The following is a 23,780-nucleotide window of genomic DNA, read 5'->3' as shown; positions in this document are numbered from 1 at the left end:
TTTGTGTTCCTTGTTCAGGAATGGATACTGAAAGCTGGTAGTTGAAAATGGGGGCCACATACGTGCAGGGCCCTCCCTGGTACTCCTTGTCCAAGGCCCACACCAACCATCAGGAGACGAGGGGGTAGCAAAGGCATGATGGGCGTCAAGATCGATCCCCTTCCCCATCCTCTGCAGTCAAGGAGCAGCCAGTGAGACCTGGGAAGGGACACGGCCGCCACACCGCCATCCAGCTGGTTTTGGACACTCTCAGAATTTTTTCCTCCACACATGGCACTCAGAGAGCAAGAAAGCTGAGCCCCTGCCAGGGACTGTTGGTTAATGATGGCAGAGGCCAGGGCCCAGGCGAGCCTGGCTAAGCCTCCCTAGACACCTCTTCTTCCAGGATCAGAAGTGGTAAAAGATGCTCAGAGTGGCACCGAGCCGCGTGAGTCAAGAGTAGTAAAAGACATTGCTTTGCCTTCTGTTTATTTGCGAAGCTATTTTATACTGATGATTCAGCTTCCATGAAGCCAAGACTCGACAGAACCCCAAGGAAAGAGAAAATACTGTTCCCAGAAGGGGTGTGCGTGTGTGTATGAGTGTGTGTGTGTGTGTGTGTGTCTTTACAGAAATTAAAGATTTCATCTGACAAACTTACAAAGCTCTTTTCTGTATTTATCAGAAATTGGTAAGGAACAATGCAAAGAAACATACATGTTCTAAACGGCCTTGGAACATTTATAGAGAATGACAATTTGCTGGAATGGTCCAGTCATCGCAATGAGGGAAATCTGTAGCAAACATAATATAGCCTTGTATGAAGAGCAAGAAGCATGAACTGAATAAGTGTGATAATAAAATAAAGGTGAGAACTGAATAACTATGATAATATAATAGCTGTGTAAAGTGGTTTCATACAGCAGTGACCATTACGACCAATCGGCTCTCCGTTGCCGAAGAATGGCCGACGGCAGTAGGTGTGAAGAAATTCCAACAGCAATGTTAGCAAGCTAATAACAAAACATACCTGTGAGGAGTCTTTAACAACCATTTCCTGCATGAGAACCCAGTGAAACACACACAAATGCGCACTAGAAATGTCAAAACTCAAATAAAGGAACACAGAAGCAAGGCGGGCAATATTCAATATGCCTATGTAAAAATGGAAACGGGACCCGTGAGTATGGAAGCGATGGGAGGGGCAAAATGATGGAAAGGGTGACGCAGAGATCAAAGGGCATTCTATTAAGAAACTGACATGCCTCAAGCCCCGCTGTACAGCTACTTCAAGGTAATTTTTAAAAAGAAAAAAAACGCTGGCACCAGTAGCCAATGCCTGTAATTCTAGTTGCTCAAGAGACAGATCTGAGGATTGCCGTTTGAAGCCAGGGAAGGAAAGTCCGTGAGACTCTTATGTCCAAGTAACCACCAAAAAAAAAAAAAAAAAAAAAACCAGAAGTGGAGCTATAGCTCCAGTGGTAGAGTTCTAGCCTTGAGCAGAAAAGCTCGGGGACAGAGGCAGGCCTTGAGTTCAAGCCTGAGGATGAGCATATACACACTAAAAAGACACAAAATGAAGAAATAGTTATTGGTGTACAATCTAGTACATAAGAAAATGTGACAAATTGAGAAAAGTCTGTCATTAATATAGTAGCCATTATTTACATTAGGAACCACGACACAGCTGGACATGCCTGGGGTGGTAGAGCACTGTTGCTTAGCATGTTCAGCCTTGGGCTCCAACCCTAGCACAGCAAAATACAAAACAATACAACTCCACAGAAAAAGGAGGAAAGAATACAAAAGCAATGGTCATTCGATCTGTAGGAGAGAAAAAAAATTAACAGCTGTATTTCTAATCAGGAATATGCAAATTCAAACAAGATACATTTTCCCTCTATCAAAATTAGCCAAGATAAATGGAAAGAGCTATAACATCATGACAATTGACAGCAATTGATGCTAATCCTAAAATAAGGTTAACAGCTGAGGACGATTTTTAAAACCTCTGCATGTCTAAACTTCCAGGCTAATTCAACCTACGTGACTCCTGGGCATCAGGGTATCCTTTTTTTGTGTTCATGTTTCTGACCTCTGGTTGATTTCACTCCATATCCAAACATGAAATCCATTGCTTCAGTATTCCGCATTGGTGCAATGTTCCCCGACATACGCGTTCAGTAAGACACTATCAACATTTATTTATATAAAACAGTCTTGGGATTACTCTTCTCTATTTCCCTTTAAGTGAAAATAATTTTAAGGTAAGTCTTCTTCAGCTTTAGTGCATATATATCCTTCTTTAAAAAAAAAGTTATTGAGGTATAGTTGATATGCAGATCTATTTAATATGTATAATTTGGTGAAGTTAGACATGCACAAATACCCTTCAAATCAAATCACCACTGCACCAAGTTCTTTGCAGCTAGGCATATTTAATATGACAGCAACTTCTTAAATTATTTAAGTACACCATACAGATAGTTAGGGTTCTAAACTGCAAAGAAGATTGCTAGAATTTAGTGATGTTGCCTAAATGAAACTTTGTACCCAGAAACAACTCCTCAGTAGAACTATCAGAGATTCAAATTTGGCTTTCTTCTTCCTCATTCTTACACTGCATTTTGAAGAATCCATCCTACAGAAAAAAGTCTATACATCCAAGGAGTACATAAAAATATTTGCTCTAGTACTGTAATGGTTGTTGTGACAAAAGTTGATTTGGAACTATCTAAAAAGCCAGCCTGGGAAAATAATACATCTCCAATCAACCAACAAAATGACAGACTGGAGGTGTGATTCGAGGGATAATACACCAGCTGGAGCACAAAAGCTGAGTTAGAATAAGAAGCCCAGAACTCAAGCCCCAGTTGAAGCATACACACAAATAAGTTCTCAATAAGGGAACTATGGCATACATTAATGACATGTTCATTTCATGATATTGATAGTGAAATACCACATGGTAAATAAAAGTACTGAGGCAAATATGAGTTTTGTGATTAATATTATCACCGAGATACATCCTCAAACATGAAAAGCAAGATGCAGAATGAGAAAGTATGACTTCACCTGTACATACAAATTATGCACGTCTACGAACACAAATGGAGACATCTGGAAAGAGGCCTTACTGCTTGCTTTCTACCTAGCTTGCGTTTCTACCGTAAGCACTGCTAGCACATCCTTCCTATCGTCCTCAAGAACTTGAGTCAGACAGGGACAGGCATGCCCACCCCTGCACGTCCTACGCCACACAGCCACACCCGTGCAGACGGCAAAGCTGGAAAGCGAGTGGCGGCCCTCGCCAGCAGGAATCTCAAAGGCGAGGGGACGGGAGAGCAAGGAGGACGTCCACATTTTCCCAACACACACACACACAGGTTCTAGTCCTGATGACAACAGATGGTATTCAGGGGAGGGCTAACGAGGAGCTGAGCCAAAGCCGGTACGTCTTTACTCTCACCCTTAGCTCACACACGAGAAGTTGTGCAGCGTGGAAACCTTTGGAACTGGACACGAATACATCTATTTGGAAACAAGAAGCCGAGCAGCACTGCACGGTAGATAATCTGTGAACGAGGCAGAGCTACTTTCCTTCAATCAATTCGACTTCATTAAATAAAAGTGTGGGGTGTGGGAATCATACCATGAGGAATAAAAAAATGAATGTACCCTTCTAAATACACCAGGCAAGATCTCTCACATTTTCACATTGTTACATTAGACATCAAAATTCCTTCCTATCAAAAAATACCCTGAGTAACTACAGCATGCATGTGAATTACGTTAATCAAGCCCCAGCTCATGGTATCCACTCAGGAATAAATGAAGTATAGATAAATCAGTGAATGAGGCAAAGCTAAAGGCCTCCTTTGAGTTGATTGGCATTATTATTATTGTTGTTGTTGTTGTTGTTACTACTATTGATTTTGCTTTGAAGGGCAGCTAAGTATTGAACACAGGACTGTGGGCAGTGCTAAGTATCCATTCCACTACAGAGCTACACTGTCAACCCTGAGTTGTTGGGATTACAGGCATACATCACCATGCCTGGCCTAATACTTTCTTGATTTAATTATTTTATTTTATTCTGTGCCAGTAGCAGGGCTTGAAGTCAGAGATTTGAACTCTCCTTGGCTTTCCTGTTCACGGCTGGGTGTCTGCCATTTGAACCATGCCTCCACTCTGAGATTTTGCTGGTAAGTTAGAGCTAGAGTCTCAGAAATTTTTCTATCTAGGCTAGCGTTCCTCCAAGTCTCCACCTCCTGAGAAGCTAGAATTACAGGTGTGAGTCAATGGCTCCTAGACCAGCCCAAGATTTGTTGTAGGTGGTGGTGGTTAGGGGCAAGAACTCGGGGCCTGGACATGGTCCCTGAGCGCTACCACTTTGAGCCACAGTTCCACTCCTGGCGTTTGAGTGGTAAATTTGGAGGTAAGTCTCCCGGGGATTTTTCTGCCCCGAGCTGGCTTTGAACCGAGATCTTAGCCTTCTAACTAGCTAGGATTACAGGTGTGAGCCACCAGCACTATCCCCAAATGTTTAATGTTGCCATTTTTCAGTAACTAAGTTGATGTGGGCACATAAAAGTAGCTACTGGTAGCATGAACCGTGATGCGTCAGTCACACTGGATAAGTAAGCTCATCTAATTACACTGCATTTCTTCACCGTTATCTACCACAGCCAAGAAGCAAAGGGAGTGTGAAGCTCAAAACGGTGAAGGTGATGGCTGGCTGGGAATTGGGATTGCCCACTGACGGCGTGGAGTCTCTCATCATTCAGCAAAACAACGGGAGACTGGAGGCCGGTGGATCGCACCAGTAATCCTAGCTACTCACGAGGATGAGATCTGAGAACCATGGTTCAAAGCCAGCTCAGGCAGCAAAGTCCGTGAGACTGTTATCTCCAATGAACCACCGGAAAAAGGAAAGTGGTGCTGTGGCTCAAAGTAGGTAGAAGGCTAGCCTTGACTCTAAGGGCTCAGGAGGCTCGGTATCCAGGCCCTGAGTTCAAGCCCCACGACTCACAAAATAAAAATAAAGAAAGAAAGAACAGAGGTTTTGATAAATAATGACATTTAAATATGATTTTTTTTAAGGCACCAAAGTCCTACTCATGTCGTCATTGAGATATTTCGTGGTTGTTTAATGTTAACCCACCTCAACGTACGAGGCAGGTGTAAACGTAAAGATTCTCCAGAAAATGGAGCTGAGCTGTCCCTCTCACTCCCAGAGGTAAAGTGGATACAAAGAACAGGGGACTGCTGTTCCCCAGTTTCAAAAATGCTTTCCAACAAGAATAATCGTGCTATCACAATTTTTCTCCATCTCCAAAAGTAACATCCGAGGAACGAGCCAAACATTGCCTTCCAAGATTGAGTCTTGAGTTGTTTTACGGGAAGGGCTTGCCATCTAGTCTCTTACTCAAATAAAGCAATGTGAACAGGAGAGAGAGAGAGCAGGGAGCCACTCGAGCAAGGTCTACAGGACTCCTGGGTCCTGGATTTTTTGTCAAAGGGACAGAGTAAGCAGGCAAGTGGTAGGAAATAAAGATAGAAGCCTGGAGGAGGTCCAGCCCGCGGCCGCCTCCTGTGTGGCCCGCAGCAAAGTATTTCTCAGCTTTTCCACCAGGGAAGCAAGGATCAAACCTCCTGCCACTCCATACCCCAACAGGCAAGTAATGGGAAAGGAATTTAATTAACTGTAATTGATTGCAAAGTACATCAAATTCTTGCAATGAAAAAATCATTTAACTCCCAATTACCACTTAGAAGAACTCTTTAACTGGCTAATGTGTGCGCTTGTGTTTGAATCAGTTGTGTAAAATTATTGGGGGATTAGGCCCTACAAAGTAATCTTTATTTTTTATGTTTGTGTGTGTGTGTGTGTGAGAGAGAGAGAGAGAGAGAGAGAGAGAGAGAGAGAGACCCAGGGCTTGAAATGAAGGCCTGGGCACTGTATCTGAGCTGTTGTGCTCAAGCTGAAGCTCTACCACTTGAGCCACAGCTCCACTTGCAGTTTTTGATGATTATTTGAAGATAAGAGCCTCACAAACAAGAGGCTCATGGACCCTGTCATCCTAGCTACTCAGGAGGCTGAGATCTGAGGACCACAGTTCGAAGCCAGCCCAGGCAGAAAGATTCTGCTCTCCAATTAACTACCAAGAGAGCCAGAAGTGGAGTTGTGGCTCAAGTGGCAGAATGCTATCCTTGAGCAAAACTTCAGGGCTAGTGCCCAGGCTGCGAGTTCCAACCCCAGGACCCGCACAAAATCAGAGAAGCGAAGCTGAGACCAGCATTTCTGAATCGCATCACAGACAATGAGCAAATTCAGGGCCTGCTTGCCAGCCCACCGCGGGTGGAAGCGGAGGCTAGGTGTGTGGTCACGCGGAGCCCTCTCCTTCACTGTGGTTCGCATGCGTGTTGCAGAGCACAACGTACACCAGGCACGAGTCTTGAGCCTCTCATCGTCTGTCTGTCTATTCTCCCAGGTGGGCTTCGGTGAAAACTTCCAGGTGCCGTAAAAAGGCATCCTGAGGGAGGAGACACACACGGGAAATGGCCTTGGGAATTAAGCCTAGATTCTTCTGCTGTTACATGTACCAGGAGTAAGGCCAGCTGAGTGCGGATGTCTTCAGCCTGCCATGCTGTCTCCCGAGCTGAGCCAGGACGAAGAGCCAGGCTACTCCGCCCCTGAGACAGCCCTTCCACCAACAGAGGACACAAAGCATGACCGACCGCAGGCCCGGCCTCGCTGGGCCCTCCAGCTACCAAGAAGCCAGCCAGCAAGGCTGTTGATAGCCTTCCCTCCTTCAGTTCTTGTTTTGTTTTCTTTTGAATTTATAGATTCGACAACACTAAATTCCATCTACCTTCAGTCCAAATGGAACTGGATTCTCTCAGACTTTCAGTCTTGGGTCTAACAATTTACTCTTCAGTTTAAAGATACTTTATCTTATCAGACATTATCAAATACGACCCATTTGTATCACTTTCTAAAATTATAATACTTGTGACTAATAAATCCACATTTCCAAACAAATGAAGTATCTCACAATTCTCTTATTTCAGAAACAGTTCTTCCCACACCTTGTTTAGATATTACTGGACCTTCACTATAGTTTTAGAGACTCATAGAATTGGCACAGAGAATAAACAATCATTCTAATTACTAGAAATGATAAAAAGCAAAGTATCTTCCTTACAAATTTTTTTCATATTTTATTTATCTATGCTTTGCAAGATTTTAAAGCCATCGAGAGCTGGGAGAAAATGTATGAATACATACATGTATACACATACACATACATGCATATATGTGTATGTATATATGTATAGTTGTATGCATATGTATATATGTATGTGTATACATACTTTATATGTGTTTATATGTATATACTTACATATGTATGTGTATGTATATATACTCACATATGCGTATAAATGTTTGTATATTGTATATGTGCATATATGTATGTAATCATGTAGTACATATATGCCCATACGTGTATAAACATGTGTATATGTGTGTATATGTATGTTTATATATACATATGTGTGTATGTTTATATATACACGTGCATGTGTATATACATTCGAGATATACATATACATATATAGTTTGTGCATAGAAAGAGAGTGTGTGTGTATCAAATTCATTAATAAAATTGTAGATCCCTAAGGACAAAGGAAACTGGGAAAGAAAAAGAGAAGGAAGAAAAAGAGAGACGAAAGAAGGTAGGATTCTTCTTTCTTCAGCAGAATTCTGGCGTAAGGGTAGGAAGAGCTGCTCTCAGTGCTGAGCTTGAGAAGAGCTGAGATAAGCTGCCCTTTGGGGACCCTCCGCCTCCTTTAGACTAGTGGGGGCTGAAAGATCAAGTCTGTGCTCATTAGCAAGTGCAGAAATGAATTTAACAGATCTCTCTCATCAAGGAACAGCTGATAGAACAGACAACACAACCTATCAGATATCAGAAGGACTTATTGGTGACATAGCTGAAAGGGGGTACTTCCTTTAAAATTAGGGGACAGCTTTGGGGATTAAAGAAAGTGGAAGGTTGATGAATAAAAATGTAATGGGGTCATTAATTTAAAAACGAAATTGTGTTCTAAAATCCCAGATGGATACAATATATACATACATAAGACTTTAAGTTAAAGAGAGCATATACCAAGCCAAATAATTAAACACAAACTCCCTTTACTTATGTGCCAAGATCTGAGCTCACATTCTTGGATAAATAATAAGCTATGGCTCATTGACCTGTTTGGGTATTAATGAGCCCATCAAACCTTTTTTTCAACAATCACAGACATTGCTCTACTTGGAAAGTGATGTATAGAAAGTCAAGTCAAAATTCACATTTCTCAGCTACTTGAAGTCTACCTCGAAGCCATCATTCCATAAATTAAAATGTCAGGTGTGTGTATTTTGAGATTCCTAAGAGACATTCAATTTTTGCATTTCAGAGACTTTCAATGTCCTTTTGTGTCTCCATAAAAGACATTTACCTGTGTCAAAAACCTTGAGATCATTTGTAGATACGCTTTTTTTCTTTTATTGGCTATGTTAAGACTGTTTACCTGTGGGAACTATAAGAATTCCAAGCAATTTACTGTCTGGCCAAAAGTATCACATTTGCACATGATTTATTAATGAATAACTTGTGCACGCTTAAGTAGCACTTCATCAATAAAATGTTTTCCTTAGCTGTCCTGAGACAGAAATAGTGAATCCCTTTTTGGCCTAATACTACATGAATTTACCCTCAATAATTGGATAACTTCAGACAGTTACTCAATAACCAGGCAATTATGAGACACTTTCATTGCTGCGGTCACTGGGAGGGTGTTGCGTAGGGTGTCATTTAGTCCTTCCATTGCTGCCTGCCCCTTCCAGTTCTCTTTTGTTTTAAAAATTTATTGTTACCTTTAGGTAGTTGTACAAAGGAGTCTCCATTTAACAGCGATTTATGAATACAATATATTTTGATCAACGTCACCCCTTTCAACATTCCCACCCACCGCCGCCCTAAACACCCCTTTTTCCTTTTCTAGGGTACACATTGGATCCTTTCCTCCTTCTCCTCTTCATCCACCTACTCCTTTCTCCTTGACCCTCATCCCACGCTTTCCAAGAACCCACTTCCTTGTGTTTTATTTTGCTGAACTTGGATTTTGACACTCTAAGGACTTAGGCTCGTTGAGATCTCCCTTTAAGCCACAGGATTTCAGTTAATACATTCACATCTTCGTATACGCTTGCATACCACCCAGCCTGTTTACTTATGAGACTGTGTGCCCTGTTCAACAATAAGGGAGAAAAATCCTTTCTGCTCTTAGCACTACGACCAGTTATACTCGTTAGAAACTAGTTTATATTTTTACTTATGTTTTGTTCACTGTATTAACTCATTGCCTTTTCCTCGTTTTGTTGGTTGCTTGAAAACGTCAAGCAAAAACTGGAGGCTACTTGGGCACGTTAGTAAGAGTCCACCCCACTCACCTTCTATGATAATAATCATTTGCAAGAAGGGATAATTAGTATTCCTGACAGTTATTGAGGACTTTGTGCTCGGTACATTACCAATGTTATAGTTGTTTTAAAATGCAGAATACTCCTAATCTGTTAATTTTCTATCTTCAGTAATGAGGAAACAGACGCTTAGACATGGGATGCAATCCACTCAAGGGCACTGAGCTGTTAAGTAGCCACCACGTTACTAAGTAGCAGAGTTCCAATCCAACTAATAGCTTTCCAACATCAATGGAGTAATTACCCAGTGCTCTGCTTCCTGGCCCAAGTTATGCTTCTACATCTGGTTCTGTTTCATGTTATTAATGAAGACAGTGTCTGGGCCCTTCAGCTCCTCACCTCAGAGTGGGAGGAGGCAAGATTCCTTGATGCCAGTTTTTCCTCCGCTCATGTCCTGGCAAGGGGTAGGGAGAGGCAGACACGGAACCTTTGTGGCTTAGCCAAGGAGCAAGCACACTGTCAAGGTCTATCCCGAATGCCCCCAAGCTGGGCCATTGCTACCGTACGGGCCAGGTTGGGCCACGGTGCTGAAACTGTGCAATTTATGCATGAAGACACCTACAAAGAGGTGTGAAGGAATACACAGCTCGAATCCGCTGTACTCTGGGCTCGTGATTCTGGATTCCCAATAGCTATGCACCTTCAAGACTCAGGAGTCAAAATTCTGAATTTCTAGAAATTCTCAGGTGTTCCTCAAATCATGTTATTACATGTTTTTTCCTATCATTTTACTTACATAATTTAAAAGGTAGTGTCCATAGTAATAATAAATCATTTCTTTAATAATAAATAGTGGGTCATTTTACTGGTGGTAGAGTTAGTGCTGAAAATGTTGTAGGTCTTCTGTTAAAAACAAAAACATCTGGGCTGGGGATATAGCCTAGTGGCAAGAGTGCCTGCCTCGGATACACGAGGCCCTAGGTTCGATTCCCCAGCACCACATATACAGAAAACGGCCAGAAGCGGCGCTGTGGCTCAAGTGGCAGAGTGCTAGCCTTGAGCGGGAAGAAGCCAGGGACAGTGCTCAGGCCCTGAGTCCAAGGCCCAGGACTGGCCAAAAAAAAAAAAAAAAAATCTACATCACTATTAGACGTTGGCAGCTCATATCTGTAATCCTAGCTACTCCGGGGATGAGATCTGAGGTTCACCACTCAAAGCCAGCCCAGGCAGAAAAATTAGCAATATTCCCTCCAAAATAACCAGCATAAAACTGATCTAAAAGTATGGCACCAAGTGGTAAACCCCAGCCAAGAACAGAAAAGTTGATGGGTACGTGTCAAGTCCCGAGTTCTACTCTTGGCACAAAACAAATCAGTAAAACATTTATTATTGTTTAGTAGTAGTAGTAGTAGTAGTAAACAGCATAGATGTGTCAATCAGCTTCTGTTACTCCAACACATATTTGGGATGATCAACCCATAAACACAAGTATTATATTGGCTCATAGTTTTAGTGGTTTCTGTCCATGATCATTGACTCTATTTCTTTAAGGCTATGAATGGAACAAAGGCTCGGGTAAAACTCACTTATCTCAGGGTTAGGAAGCAAAAGTATAGAGGAAGCAGCCTGGTATCTCATACAATTCCCACCAAGGACAGACCCCACAATGACCTAAAGGTCTCCCAGTGGCCCACAGAGAGCACACACCTTCAGAGTACCACCGTAGGGACCAAGCCTCTAATAGACCAGTGAGAGACATTCCATTTCCAAACTGTAGAAACACATGAGCCAATTGTATACTGCAATAATATGCAAAAAGGATCTCTTCTTATAATATTTGATAATAGAAGATACTAAACAAGGGAGCATTCACACAAGACAAATGTGAAGTAAACATCATTGAAGGAGGATACAAAATGTTACACATTTAAAAAATACTCCTAAGATTTAAAAACACACAAAATCATTAATTATGTGATTTAATAGTCTAGAACTTTGCTTTATGACTAATCGTCTAGATGAAAAAATATATATGAATAAAATGTGTGTGTGTGTGTGTATGTCTAGTTCACTTAGCATTGATGTTGATTAAATCTTTAGAATGCGTCTAAAAGGAACATAGAATTAAGCATTATTTCCCATATGAGCCCAGGTTGCCTATGTCCTTTAATTATAAAAATGTTTTAATCTTATTTTGTTTCTTATTGATAATCAATGTTAAATAGTATACTTTCATAGAGTGATTAAATTAAGCAAATGAACAAATTCGTCACTTTATATGCCTAATTTTTCTGTAAACTCTACTCTTTAATTTTGAAGCCTGCAATGCACTATTATTAAGTACACGGATAGCATTCTGCGCTTTCCATCACTAAAGCTCGGGCCTCTGAGCTCACTGAAGTTTTATACGCTTTGATCAAGTCCTAGCTTCCCTCCCGGCCTAACCATCATTCCTCTCTCTACTTCGGCTTCAACTGTTTTCGAGTCTACAGAAAAGTGCCATCATGGAACCCTTACCTTTCTGTGCTTGTCTTAACATTATGTAATATAAAACCCTCCGGGACCCTCCCCAGAATCACCAGTGACAGAGTGCCCCTCTTTTTAGAAGCTGAATGGGATTCCACTCTCTGTGCACATCACACTTTCTTCTGGCCCTCATTCATCTCTGAACACTTAGGTGTTTCCTCCGCCTGTTGGCTCTCAGGATGAGCGTGTCGGTGAACAGTAGGAAGCTAACTGTCTCACCCATCTCCTGATTTCATTTCCTCTGGGTAGATGAGCAATAGGAGGACAGTCAAATGATCTGGAACTCTAGCTTGAGTTTTTCATAATTGCCGTATTAATTTTCCTGTTCGGCAACAGTGCATGTATCCTTGTTGTCAATTGTTAGCTTTCAACTTTTTATAGCGTCACTATGTTAATTGAGTGAGGCAATACCTCATGATAGGTTTAAATTTGCATTTATCCATGACTTTGTAATGATGACCACCTATTCATAGACTTCCTGGCCATTTGTAACCCTTATTTAAATTAGTTTTACTGATGAATTGACTGGTTGATTGAATAATGGTGCTACAAATGGAATTCAGAACCTTGGGTATACTAGGCAAGTGCTTGACCACTAAGCTACGTCCCAAATATGGTTCTTCTCTTGAGAAATGGCTGCTTAGATCTTTTTGCCTATTTTTAAATTGGGTTGTTTGTTTTCTTGCTGTTATTTGAGTTCCTCGTATCTTTGGATTCTAGCTTCTTTTTTTTTTTTTTTTTGGCCAGTCCTGGGCCTTGGACTCAGGGCCTGAGCACTGTCCCTGGCTTCTTCCCGCTCAAGGCTAGCACTCTGCCTCTTGAGCCACAGCGCCGCTTCTGGCCGTTTTCTGTATATGTGGTGCTGGGGAATCGAACCTAGGGCCTCGGGTATACCAAGGCAGGCACTCTTGCCACTAGGCTATATCCCCAGCCCAGGATTCTAGCTTCTTATCAGGTGCATGGTTTGCAAATATTTCCTCCTGATCTATGGAATGTCTTCAACATTTTTTGTTATTTCTCTTGCAGTGGAGAGGTTTTTTGCTTGATCAGTTCTTTCGTTCTTGGGCTTTTTCAGTAATATCCCAACCCACCCCCCCAAATTTAGCATTGTCCTAGAAAGTTTTCCTTTTTTTCTCATCTAGTATTTTTACCATTTCAAGAATTGTACTTTAGGGCTGGGGATATGGCCTAGTGGCAAGAGAGCTTGCCTCGTATACATGAGGCCCTGGGTTCGATTCCCCAGCACCACATATACAGAAAACGGCCAGAAGTGGCGCTGTGGCTCAAGTGGCAGAGTGCTAGCCTTGAGCAAAAGGAAAGCCAGGGACAGTGCTCAGGCCCTGAGTCCAAGGCCCAGGACTGGCAAAAAAAAAAAAAAGAATTGTACTTTAAGTCATTAATTCATTTTTAGTTGACCTTTGTATATGGTGTGAGATAATGGCACAGTTTCTTGCTGTAGTGAGTCTCTGGTTTTCTCAACACCAATTATTAAAGAGATTATCCTTTCTCTGTTGTATATTCTTTGCTTCTCTGTTAAAAATCAATTGATTATACATACTTGGTTCTTTTTTTTGGTGTTCTCTCAGTCTCCTTCTCTGTCTCTCTGTCTGTCTCTGTCTCCCTGTCTGTCTCTGTCTCTCTCCTGTTCTATCATTCAGTGTATCTATTCTGTGCTAGTGTTATGCTGTTTTGATAAGTGTACTTTTGAAATAGACATTGAAGTCAGGTAATGAAATGAAATGACCAGAGTGGTGATGTATACCTATAATCCCAACTACTTGGTAGGCAGACGCAGAAAGGTCATGGTGTGAGACCAGCCAAGGAAAACTTAGCATAAGACTGGAAAGCAAACTAAAAAGACTTGGGGTCTGATGCAAGTGGTAGAAAATTTCAAGCACAAGGGCCTGAAGTGCCGCCCACAATACCACAAACAACAACAAAAGAAAAGCCCCTTCTTTAATCTGCTTGCCTTGCCTTTGGTTTAGCACTTTTACTCTAATTCAGATCATTAGATTTTTATATCTGTTTTGTTAGTTCAGACTGTAAATCAGTTACTCATTTCACGGTAGAATGGACTCCAACAGCACACCTCTTCTCTCTGCATCTCCTACCAAATTACTCACAAAGCCTGATTTGCAATATACAGTGTAAAGTAAGTGGCAAGTAGGTAAACACCAAAATGGTGGCAAACACTGGGGAGATCCGTATAACAGGACATTCAGGGCTTCCAGCAAGTTTAATAAGTGCACCATAAATTACAGGTTGAAACCAGACACCTGAGCCCAAATTTCAAATGCAAAGACTTAACTCTTGAAACATCACTCATGGGGTTTATATAAACTGTGCTACTATAAAAACATTAAAGTGTCTGCAAGAATAAGTTACCTTAGTAGCAGACACACACTGAGGGTACAGAAACAGTGACAGGTAGAGCCATAGCCCTGTAGCTCCTGTCCTAATGTGTGTGCCTGTGACTCGGCCCTCTACCCACTCGATTTTCTCCCCTTTCATGATGGCCGCAGATTCCGTTGAGTCAGTCATGTCCTTATGATTATTACTGACCTGGAGGTCACCAGGGAAGATTCAAAAACTTCTTCCCATTTTCCCAATTTCCCTAATTTTTCTTAGGATTAGAATTCAGGAAAATTATTATTGTTTTTCCTTGAGGAATATGCTTGGAATTCAAATTGAAACCATGTCCATGAGAGGAAAGGAGTATATTTTTCTTGCAAGAGAAGTTTCTCCAGCAATTTTATGCATCTGAGACTGCGTGAATGCAGCGGCCCTTTATAACATTCTCAAAACCTGTGCACACAAGCTATTTTTGCATGCTACGTTGAACGTGGTGATGGCTCTTTGCAGTCTGAGTCACAGAAGTATCTTTGAATATGCAAACTTACTGGAAAATGCTCTGGCTAATTTTACTGAAGTTACAGAAAAATATTTTTTTTTTTAGATTTGGTTCTATTACTGTCATTGTTGTTGTTACGTCATTGTCCAAAGGAGTTACCACTCAACAAACCCATTTATTAATACAATGTGCATCTTGATTGATGCCTCTCCTTTCATCATTCTCCCCATCCCTCTCAACTCAAATGGTCCCCTCGATTTTCTTAAGTTTGTAGGATATGCATTGAATATTGTAACTGCATTCATTTCGTCAGACTGTCTGTTTTTCTAAGGAATTACACCATTTGAATTCTCCCCTGCAAATACCCTATTTTGATTCATACATTTGTGTACATTTGCATAAAATCCCTTTGCCTGTTTGCTTTCACATTTGTAAATTCATTCGCAAAAGCCAAGGGAAAGCAAGAAGCCCTAAGTTCGGCACACACACAACGACGACAAAAATGTTGTTAACTTTGCAACAAATGTGATATCAGTTAAAATTTATCCTAAGTCCATCTTCCAAAATCTATGCTCTTTTCATCACATGGTACTGCGAATTATAAAATGGTGGTACATCACAATGCATGCTATCTGCCATGTCAGGAGAAAGGGCTGGGCCCCGGGAGCCTCACTCTAAGACCTTTCCCGTTGCTTCTCAACAAAGAAGCCAGACACTGGTGGCTCACGCCTGTAACCCTAGCTACTCAGGAGGCTGAGATCTGAGGATCACAGTGTGAAGCCAGTCCAGGCAGGAAAGTCCATGAGACTCTTAACTCCAATTAACCACCAGAAAACCAGAAGTGGTGCTGTGGGTCAAAGTAGTAGAGCACTCGCCTTGAATGAAAACTTCAGAGACAGTCCCAAGGCCCTGAATTCAAGCCCCATGACAGACAAATAAAAAGACGACTTCTCATTCATATCTGAAAGTGAAATGTAATAAAGTTCGTAGAAAAAAATTACATATGTATACATACTATATATGTTGAGGAAAAGACTCAGATAGACACTGTACAAAACAAGAGGTCTACAAACAAGAACACACTAAAGCCACCAGCACAACAATGTTCATCGCAGTACAATTTGTCATAGCTAGAATTTGGAACCAACCCAGATGCCCCTCAATAGACAAATGGATCAGGAAAATGTGGTACATATACACAATGGAATTTTATGCCTCCATCAGAAAGAATGACATTGCCCCATTTGTAAGGAAATGGAAGGACTTGGAAAAAATTATACTAAGTGAAGTGAGCCAGACCCAAAAAAACATGGACTCTATGGTCTCCCTTATTGGGAATAATTAGCACAGGTTTAGGCTAGTCACAGCAGAGGATCACAAGAGCCTAATAGCTATACACTTATGAACACAAAAGATGATGCTAAATGAAATGAACTCCATGTTATGGAAACGACTGTTATATCACTGTTGTAATTACTTTCAACATGCCATGTGAAACCGTAGCTTCTATTGTTGATGATCCTCTTGTATCCCCTTTCTGTGGTTGTACCTGCACTATCTCTGTATCTTATCTGAGTACACTGGAAACCATGTATACAGGTATTAGAACTAAGAAACTGTAAGGGAATACCAAAATCAAGAGACAGAGGGTGGGGCTGGGGATATAGCCTAGTGGCAAGAGCACTTGCCTCGTATACTTGAAGCCCTGGGTTTGATTCCCCAGCACCACATATACAGAAAATGGCCAGAAGTGGCGCTGTGACTCAAGTGGCAGAGTGCTAGCCTTGAGCAAAAAGAAGTCAGGGACAGTGCTCAGGCCCTGAGTCCAAGGCCCAGGACTGGCAAAAAAAAAAAAAAAAGAGAGAGACAGAGGGTAAAAAAGACAAATGATTACAAAAGCAATACTTGCAAAACTGTTTAGTGTAAATGAACTGAACAACTCATGGTGGGGAAGCGAAAGGGGAAGGGGGGAGGGGGGAATGAGGGAGGAAGTAACAAACAGTACAAGAAATGTATCCAATGCCTAATGTATGAAACTGTAACTGCTCTGTATATCAGTTTGACAATAAAAATTTTTAAAAAAACAAGAGGTCTTTCTTACCTTTAGATATTTCACCAACTTCTGGATTTGCCAGTATTCCGATGGCAAATCTGCATTGGCTTCCTGGCGATGATCTGCAGGTTCTTCGTCTTCCTCGCTCTCTGAAGAGCTCTCGCTGATGGTCTCCTCGATCTTGTCAATGCTCTTGCTGAGAACAAGAAATCACCACATACAATCTGCAGTGTGGCGCATATGTTGTAGCACATATGTAAGCAACAGACAGGCTACAGAGTTCTACAAGGGAGTCAAAGTTTCCATAACTCATTCTGTTCGATAACATCAACACTAGTAAATTTTGGTAAGTTATGTATCAGTTACATAATACTTAGGGCATACACTGGAAATGGTTATACAGAAAAAGGCAGGGGGGAGGGGAAATCCCACAAAAAGCATCACCAAGTTAGAGTGTAATTCTAAGAAGGATCCAAGAATTCCGCAGAAATACAGAGACAAAGCAACAAGGAAAAATGGAAGAAATTAAAAAACAATTATGAAATGGCAAGCTTAGGCCCTAAGATATCAATAATTACATTAACAGCAAATGACCTAAATATGCCAATTCAAAAGATGTTTGACGAAGAGGATTTTAAAAGGAAGGAAAGGGCTGAGAGTGTTGTTCAATGGTACAATGGCTGCCCAGCAAGCATGAGGCCCTGAACTTAAACCCCCATACAACTAAAAAGTAAATAAATTAGTTAACCTAAAATTAAATTTATATGGTATAAAAAGAGGTAGGCACCAACTCTAGGGATTTAAACTCAGACAAAGACCTGCATATGATTATTCATGGAAGCTTTATTTGTAGAATTAAAAAACTTCCAATAAGGCCCGGCACTTGTGGCTCACACCTGTAATCCTAGCTACTCAGGACACTGAGGCTCACAGTTCAAAGCCAACCTGGGAAGGAAGGTCTATGAGACGCTTATCTTGAGTTAACTAACAAAAAAAAATCCAGAAGTGGAGTTGTGATTTAGGTGATAGAGTACTAGCTTTGAGTGGTAAAAGCTCAGGCTCAGTACACAGCCCTGAGTTCATGCCCCAGGCCTGGCACAAAAGAAAAGAGCAGAACAAAAACAAAAACTTTCCACAACAAAAATATCCTTCCAGTGGGGAATGGCTAAGACAATTACAGTCCACCCATTCCAGGGACCAGTCATCAGCAAAAAGAAGAGGTAGGTATTGATCCATACAACGCTTGGATACATCCCAAGGTATTATGGTGATGAAAAATTCATGGTACTATTTGTATGACAGTCTCAAAGTGACAAAATTATAGACATGGAAAAGAGATTAGCAGTTGCTGGGAGTTAGAAATGGCTTAGTAAAGGCAGATAGGTTTGTTAATGAAGGGGTAAGATTACCAGGACCTGGTGGCTCACCCCTGTACTTCTTGCCACTCAGGACGCTCAGATCTGTAGATCACAGTTCAAAGCCAGCCCAGGCATGGAAAGCTATGAGACTCATCTGCAAGTAACCACCTAGAAACTGGAAATGGAGCTGTGGCTCAAAGTGGTAGAGTGCTACCTTTAGCAAAAAGCTCAAGGACAGTGCCCAGGCCCTGAGTTCAAGCCCCACAAGTGGGTATAAAGGAGAAATAACATGAAGAAGTTCCATTTGGTGATGTTCATCGTACAAATCTACCCATGTGGTAAAAGACATGCATTATACCAAGGTTAACCCCCATGCTTTGGGGAAATTGGTGACAAATATGAGATCACTCTCGCACTCTCCCTATCCACAATTATTTCAAAACACAGAGTTTAAAGAACAAAGTAAATACTTTAATAACAGCGAACCATAAAGTAAAAATAACACAAACACCTTAAAGTCTTTTTTTCCCCCAGGTATACACACATTTTGCAATTTGGGATCTGCCATTTCTACCAATACCACCATGAAACTCTAATCGAGGCGGCCAACAGACATAGCACTTTTTGTTGAACTGAAAATCAAGTAAGATATTTGCTAACTGGTCTCATGTTGACTCTTTAAACCACCAATCATATATGGTTCTTTAGAATTGGAAGAATACTTCGCGGTGCGCGAGGGAGGCGCAGACAGAAGATGTCGCTTTGGGAGTCAGTGCATCCTGACTGTTCCAAGGCCATAGACTAGCCTGGTATGCAATGTTCCCAGCGTGGTTCCTGGTGAGCCACGGGAGGTGCAGAGAGACGACATCATTCCGCAGGTGAAGACTACGCTGAGACAGGGATCAGCATGGAGTCCCCTATCTCTAACACGTACTGCTCTGGCCTTTCTATTAAATGCAATTCTTTCCCTGGAGTCAACTAATTACCCTCAGACCCTCCGTTGCAAATAACCCTACCTTAGAAAGAAACCCAGCACATGTATTTAAAGAAATTCAATATTATCATTTCATTGTGACGGCATAATTAGCCCATTGTTCAAAGGTACTAATCAACAGAAACATACCGAAGTAACTGTGCTCTTCCAAGGGACACGGATGCACGAGCCTTTCCATGTTTTTCCTCCTGAGTGTCTTTTAAAGAGCCTCTGTGTCTAATAAAAATAAAAATAATAAAAATAAATAGCACATATTTGCATACCTATCATATAGAGTATCATTTATTACTTTACGCCACTGTGTAAGAAATAACAGGGAAGTGGATACAAATGGTCCATCATCTTGGGTTTTCCTGACACAAGAAGGGTGAGCTCTAGCCTTACCTCTGTTCTCGAGTACAGCTCTGCATATCATACACTGAAGAAGCACTTTGTCCCGTGCGTGTAATGGCAAGAGGCCTTCACCAGCTGCTATTGGGTGGGCTCTTCACCATGTCTGTTCTGAGTACTGACTTCTCTCCTTTCCAGTTGCCTATGGATTCTTTTCCCCAGCGAGCACCTGGTTTCCAGGTACTGGGAGGATTTCCACAGTCTTCAGTACACACTTAGCTTTCATTCAATATTCATATTGGCAATGCATAATTGAAAACACGAGTAAGCAGAGAAGGCAGTATTTTAATTCACATCCTGGTTAGCAGAGTGATCCAGAGGCTGATCATTGTCAGTCAATTTCTTACAGAGTCACAAAGATCAAACAGCAAAATCAATGAGAATCAGAAAAGCTCCGCAGCTCTTCTTCCTGGCAGCTCATGGAAATTACTCCTAAAGCAGAACTGGCCGGGGAGTCTTGGAATTCCAGCAGGTAGGGCTCTCCATGTCACCAACTGGGATCAGTTACAACCCCAACCATAAAGCAATAGGAAACATTAACTACAGCCAGGGGTACATATCTGTAATCCTAGCTACTCAGGAGGCTGAGATCTGAGGACTGGGGTTCAAAGCCATCCCAGTCAGGAAAGTCTGTGAGACTCTTGTCTCCAATTAACAACCCGAAAAGCCAGAACAGGTGTGGCTCAAGTTGTAGACCTCTAGCTCTGAGCACAAGCTCAGGGACAGCACCCAGGCCCCGAGTTCAAGCCCCAGGACTCCCCACTCCCCGCCCCCGCTCCCCCAAAAAAACATAAACTAAAATTTGCAAGCTATTGGCCAAGTTTTAAAAAGTGTTTGCTATAGTTTGGATCTAGAGTGTTCTTCCAAAGGCCCACATGTTAAGTGTTTGAGCCCTGAGGTACCATTGTTAGAATGGGTCAGTATTAGAAGTCCTTAGATCATACATTCATCAACTCCTAGGCCTGTCAACGCTGTGGAGACTACCTTTTCCATAGTATGAAAATGGTGCCGATGGAGAGACACTGCCACTCGGAAAGTTGCTCTGAAGAACTCCGTAGAACGTCCTCCACAGACTTTTCTCTGAATAACTAACTCCATGGAACTGTCATCGACTAGGCTTGCATTTCAGTGTTAATTCTCCAGGCTTGGCATCCCTTCCCCATGGCTTACTTGTCCCGACTCACAAGCTACTCTCTCCCATGCTCTCCTCCCTCCGTGGACACCAGCACTGCTGTGGTCAGGTGGAGGTATGGATAGGAAATCTGCCGTCAGAGGGGGCAGAGGGGGGCAGAGGGGACAGGGTGCCCTGGAGGGACCTGTCAAGATGTGCCTTACATTCTTCTCCCATGACATAAAGTTCCAGGAACAACTAGGCCAACGGGAGATGGTCACAGAGGAATCAGAACCCCCACCCCCCCACCCCACCCCCCGCCGCCATGCAAAAGCTCACGTACTCTTTTAAATCCACAGAGGTCTTCCAGTTTAAGCTTGGCTGCAATCTCTTAGTCATTTGACTCTTCTCAAAGTCCATTTGGGTCTTCTCTAGTTTACTGATGTCTGAACTAGCTGCAGTTTTCTGGGAGGTAGATGTTTCATCCTTCTGCGAGGTTTCATTGGTGTTACTTTGTTGTTCTTCGCTGAGTTTACTCTCCTGTATAAAAGCATAAACAGCATTTTAACAATGGTGTCACTTCTGACTTACCTGCCAGGAAAGTCTCAGATGCCTAAAGGCAACCAGCCTCCCTCCCTCCCTTCCTCCTTCCCTCCCTCCTTCCTTTCCTCCCTACCTCATTGTTTTTCTTTCTTTCCTTCTTCCTTCCTTCCATTCTTCCCCTGTTTCTTTCCTTCCTTCTTCTCTCTCCCTTTTCTCTTTCTCTCCTTTCTTTGTTCTTTCTTTCTCCCTCTCTCCCTCCCTCCTCTTTATTCTTCCTTCCTTCCTAGTCCTAGGCCACAGGGTCATAGCTCCATTTCTGGCTTTTTGGTACTTAACTGGAGCTAAGATTGTAACCGATTTTCCTGCCTAGGCTGGCTTTGAACCATGATTCTCAGATCTCAGCCTCTTGAGCAGCTAGAATTCATAGGCGTGTTTTCCCAGCTCCTAGCTTGTGAAAGTAAGATTTTTTTTTTTTTTTTTGGCCAGTCCTGGGCCTTGGACTCAGGGCCTGAGCACTGTCCCTGGCTTCTTCCCGCTCAAGGCTAGCACTCTGCCACTTGAGCCACAGCGCCGCTTCTGGCCGTTTTCTGTATATGTGGTGCTGGGGAATCGAACCTAGAGCCTCGTGTATCCGAGGCAGGCACTCTTGCCACTAGGCTATATCCCCAGCCCCTGAAAGTAAGATTTTGAAAGAAAAAAAACCTAAAACAATACTACCTTTACAATATCAATTATCTTACATTAAAATGAGTGTCCAAAAATAAAAAGAAAACATCACTCTCAAATATTCAGATTACATGAAGTTATGGTCAAGTTAAAAATCAAATGGCAGAACTCCAAAAGAGACTATAAAACTTACCTGTTTAGACATGTTTTCTGAAAATACTGATGATTTGTCTCTTAAAATTTCAACAAGGTCTTTGTAAATTTCACCTTTTCTCTCATAATCAATTTCTCCCTCATCTTCTGTTTTGCCCTTTCGGGAGAAAAAGTTTGGTGATGTGATTAAAATAATAGCAAGGTGAGAACTTGACCACTGATAACAAATCAAGCATACATATTAGCTTCTTCTCTAGCAGAAGCAGGGTATCTCCTGGCAGAGAGGCTCTAGAAATCATTTGTCACATGACAGGACAGACACGTAAGCTCTCGTCAGCTGCCCAGGGCCCATCTGTGACTCTGTATGGCCCTCAAAGGGAGTTATCAATACCCCAATGGCCCTTGGAAAGAAACATGTTCCTCAAGCCTGTCATCGATGAATTGATGAATGTTTGTCAATGAGATGCACAGGCTAACCCTTTATCCATCCATCCATCCATTCCTTCATCTACACATACCTACATACATGCCCCGTCCATCCCTTCCTCTACCTACCCATCCATTCTTCCTTACATTCATCCACCCATTCCCTCCCCCGCCGCTCCTTTCATCCATCCATCCATCCATCCAGCACAGAAGTACCTGCCACAGGCACACAGAGCTCTGCTACTCAGCAGAGAAATGGGAACTCCTTTCCTTCCCTTCTCCTCTACTGTGAAAATGCATCATGGCTTCATGAAGAGCCTCGGTTAGTGACATCACAAAAGGTCTCAAGATTGGAATCTCACCGGAGAAACGCCTACTTCTGTGCACTGCACTCCACGCTTGCGCTCTGGGCAGTGTGGTTGCGATCGGCTCATTTTCTACAGTGACCATCTCTGCCCATCAGGTATTCATCTGCCCCTCTACCTCTAGCCCAATTCCTGCTTACTCATTTCCTTCTCATCCTTGTCCCTTTATTCTTTTAGCTTTTGTTCCTCTCACTCATGGGCCTTGAACTCAGAGCCTGGGCACTGCCCCTGAGGTTTTGCAGTCAAGGCAAACAGTCTACCACTTTGAGCCACAGCTCCATGTATGGTTTTCTGGTGGTTAATTGGAGATAAGAATCTCACAGACGTTTCCACCCAGTTGACTTCAGACCTCGAACCTCGGATCTCAGCCTCCTGAGTAGCTAGGGTTACAGAGATGAGTCAGCAGGGCCTGGTTCTTTTAACTTTTTAGAATGTTTAATTTTGTTGGGTTGCACTGGAGTTTGATTCTCACTTGTCAAACAGGAGCTCCAGCACTTAAAGCTCACCTTCAGCCCTTTTTTGATCTGGTTATTATGAGATAGGCATCAGACCTCTACCTCATTAATCTACCATGAGAGAGATCACACACACACAGACACACACACACACACACACACACACACACACACACTGTTGTGCTTTCAACTTCCTTTGCAATGATCAAATCTTTTTATCATCTTCATCTTTTAGTTTTTAGAAGTCTCTCTACCAAGTTGTGTGCATATAAAACAATAGCCTTTGATGGAAACAAAACTTGATCTGTGCAGGGAAAGATGCCTGCCAGTCAACATGGAGACAGCATTTGGAGAGGGACACACGCCAAAAATGGGGGCTCTCCCCAAACAACCAAGATGTCAGCTAGAATCCCTGCTGGGAATTTGCTTGAG

At 42.2% G+C, this 23,780-nt stretch overlaps 1 protein-coding gene across 1 annotated transcript in view; it reads right to left on the bottom strand.

Annotated features, from left to right (window-relative positions):
• Odad2 (outer dynein arm docking complex subunit 2) overlaps positions 1–23,780 on the bottom strand; it is a 115,165-nt gene that overhangs the window by 81,835 nt on the left and 9,550 nt on the right. The window contains exons 6-9 of the mRNA XM_048367706.1: positions 22,143–22,259; positions 21,084–21,280; positions 19,369–19,455; positions 16,936–17,083 (exon numbers count right to left, since the gene is read on the bottom strand). Coding sequence (XP_048223663.1) covers positions 16,936–17,083; positions 19,369–19,455; positions 21,084–21,280; positions 22,143–22,259 — 549 coding nt within the window. The remainder of the gene's footprint in view (positions 1–16,935; positions 17,084–19,368; positions 19,456–21,083; positions 21,281–22,142; positions 22,260–23,780) is intronic.

The sequence above is a fragment of the Perognathus longimembris genome, chromosome 18 (assembly GCF_023159225.1).
Source record: "Perognathus longimembris pacificus isolate PPM17 chromosome 18, ASM2315922v1, whole genome shotgun sequence".
In the NCBI taxonomy this organism is placed as follows: Eukaryota; Metazoa; Chordata; class Mammalia; order Rodentia; family Heteromyidae; genus Perognathus; species Perognathus longimembris.
This window is presented reverse-complemented; position numbering and strand designations above follow the sequence as displayed.